At 45.4% G+C, this 2,980-nt stretch overlaps 1 protein-coding gene across 1 annotated transcript; it reads right to left on the bottom strand.

Moving 5' to 3' along the window:
- Positions 1-454: 454 nt before the first annotated feature.
- On the bottom strand, positions 455-1,246 carry LOC119367814 (glutaredoxin-C3-like). Its single transcript, XM_037633216.1, has one exon. The coding sequence runs from the start codon at positions 1,141-1,143 to the stop codon at positions 739-741; it is 405 nt and encodes a 134-aa protein (XP_037489113.1). The 5' UTR covers positions 1,144-1,246; the 3' UTR covers positions 455-738.
- Between the last annotated feature and the right edge of the window lie 1,734 nt (positions 1,247-2,980).

Here is a 2,980-nt window from a genome sequence, read left to right on the forward strand (position 1 = left end):
ACAGTGTAAAGCTATCTCGAACAAAGCATAAAGATATCATGCACACACGCAATGCTAGCTAGCTCATGCAAAAAGATGAGCATGCATGCAGAAAGGTCCCTAATAAAATTACACCGGCCGGCGAGCACCGACCATTGGTACGAACACGTAGCCCACTTGTCTCTACAAAATCAAGTTTGTATAATTATTTATAGCCATTTGATGTTCATCTGGCTAAGCAAATTTAATATAAGTTGTCTTTATTTTTTCAAAGAAAAGGAGTTGTATCCCGGTCTCTCTATGTGTATCTAATATATAAGAATTTCTCTTATCATATAGCAACATTGTAGATTAAACAGGCAACCAAAATCTGAAGCCAGCATCTGACCACTAACGACGAAAGAACACACGAGACAAAATGTCAAAGGATGAACACACAACCAACAGAAGTTTTAAACAAGGCAAGCCAAATAACTAATCAAAGGGAGATGAACACTAGATCTCTTTAGCACCAATCGAGCACACTGCACACACGCACATACACCCGGTAGACTGGTAGTGCAAGCATGCACGCACTAGCTCCCACAAGCTCAAACAAGACGGAGGCAGTAGTGGTAAAAAAAAACACCGACCTCTCACTCTCTCACACTCACGCACACGCACACCAGTGATCTATAATTAACTGACCTTTGTGGATGTAAACATCTATCCTACTATTAGCCCCAACCAGTAACGGTGTCACTGACAATATGATGGCGCTCAGAGCCAGAGAGCGCCGGCCTCCTTGAGCAGCGGCACGAGGGAGCCGTTGATGTGCGCGGCCATCACGCGGTCCATGGCGCCGACCAGCTTGCCGCCGATGAATACGACCGGAACGACCGGTGCGGCTCCACCGGGGCCGGCGCAGCCGAGGAGGTCGGCGAGGGCGCGCTCCAGTTCGAGGCCGCGCGGGTCGAGGTCTAGCTCGTGCACGGTGGGGTGCACGCCCATGCCGCAGAAGAGGCGCTTCACGGCGTGGCACATGCAGCAGCTGCTCACGGTGAACACCACCACGGCGCTCTCCGACGCCAGGCGTTCCACCCGCTCCGCCGCCGTCTCCGCCGCCAAGGTGACCGGCATCGCCGGCATGTACCACGCCTGCTCGGCCGCCGCGCCGTACTGCATTGTTCGATACCGCTGCGAAATTAACTAGCTAATTAGGTGGCTAAACAACTGCTTATTAAGTAGCTAAGCGCGGGAGGTGGTTTGAGAGAGCTAGCGTGAGCTGTTTTAGGGCTGGCGAGCTACAAGTGAGAAGAGGCGCATGTATATATAGAGCGGGGGCAGCGGCGTTTCGTTTTTTTCTTTTGGGGTCCAAGCGTGGTGCGTCTTCACGGAAAGGAGAAGGAATGCATGCCTTTTTCTTTTCCAGGATGTACATGCAGTTTTTTGATACTAGACGATCTCACGAGACTCATGCAACTTTTTAGACCCTGAAAACCTCTTTGATTGCGTGCTTGGCATACTTTCAGCATTTTGGTAGGCCTATATATTTTCATATATCTGGATTGTTTCAGCAGCTCGAAGTTAAACCGTATATGCTCTGTTTAAAGAGGCCACATCAACGCTACAAAGTCAAGCCTAGCTATTTCACAAATTAGGATTTTTGCATCAAACTTCCTGCTATCTTGGTTAAGAAATACAGAATGAATTGCAGTCAGACTTGTCGGTGTTGACTACTAATTTATTAAATATTGTTTCTATTAATCAAAATACTATATTTGCATTTGTTCTATTTTGCCACAATACTTGTATTTATACTGTACACCATATTGACATGAAGTGTAACAGTGAAAGTCGCACCCTTGAATATGGTACTAATAAAACTACATGATGTCCTTTTCTTTAGGCAAAACTACGTCATGTTTTGCTTTGAACATAAAGGTAAAATAATTTGTGCGCATGATGAAAGGGCAGCGGACTGGAAATAAGCTTAGTAGTTTCTCAAAAAAACCAAAATAGGTTAATAAGTTGACAGTTGAGTGATTATATTCCTAGGCATCCGGATGACTATTGAAAATGTTGATTTACATCTAATGCGGCTAGCGATGGAGGCGATTAGTTCACTTCACGCGACGCTTAGACCTCGTACTCCAAGTTAGAATACCTGGCTCATTTTGCTGGCCTACGTGACTTCACACGTTCGTTTTAGATTAATCTGTAATCGCTTGGTACTGATCTCGTTTGAAAGACTCGGTTAGTGTGTGTGCGTGGTTACATCCTTGTTCAATTGGCTGGGTTTTATTTATAAAGTTGGTGGCGCCAATGACAGAGAGGCCTGGTAAGGTTGATGCGTCAGTATCTGATCTGAGGATGGATAGATGGATGACGGACGTGACGGCCCTTGCAGCGTGTGCATGTGGTGCCCAATGAAAGTGTGTCGGACCAATATGTGTAATTCAGTCCAGGTATTGTGGCTTGGATGGCACATCCGGCATTAGATGTTAGGTGTTGGTGCGATGTCTCTTTGGTATTAAGCTCGAACATTCGGCACCCCTTCATCACGGGGATAGGAGTAGCGATAGGTGTTGCCAAAGATGGTGGCTTCAGGCTTACTGATGTATTACCTTGTAAGTGCTTTGTGAAGAATTCATAAAATGGATGCATGCATCGTCCAGGTGCAGAGGCCGGGGGTACATCCTCCTTTTCAAAAAAAAAATCTTCCATGTACAAAACGTATTTTAAATCATGATAACTTCACTTCAGCCTTTGCATCAATTGGGGCACATAACCAACCACGTGATACATGTGGTAAGCAATCCAAAAAAATTCAAAAAAAATTAGGCCACATCATCATATATAATGATTAAAGCCAAATTTGGATGGAGATGCCAAATAAATAAATAAACAAAAGAATTACAATACAAGACCATCCAAAATGGATCTACCCATTGTCCACCCACACCACCGGAGAAAATGTTGCAAGCTATTGCTCGATGCCCCTCATCTGGTCACTGCCGCA

The sequence above is a fragment of the Triticum dicoccoides genome, chromosome 2B, assembly GCF_002162155.2.
Source record: "Triticum dicoccoides isolate Atlit2015 ecotype Zavitan chromosome 2B, WEW_v2.0, whole genome shotgun sequence".
In the NCBI taxonomy this organism is placed as follows: domain Eukaryota; kingdom Viridiplantae; phylum Streptophyta; class Magnoliopsida; order Poales; family Poaceae; genus Triticum; species Triticum dicoccoides.

What these genes read in the sequence shown, in the direction of transcription:
- LOC119367814 (XM_037633216.1), bottom strand. Translation starts at nt 1,143, where the DNA reads ATGCAGTACGGCGCGGCGGCCGAGCAGGCGTGGTACATGCCGGCGATG.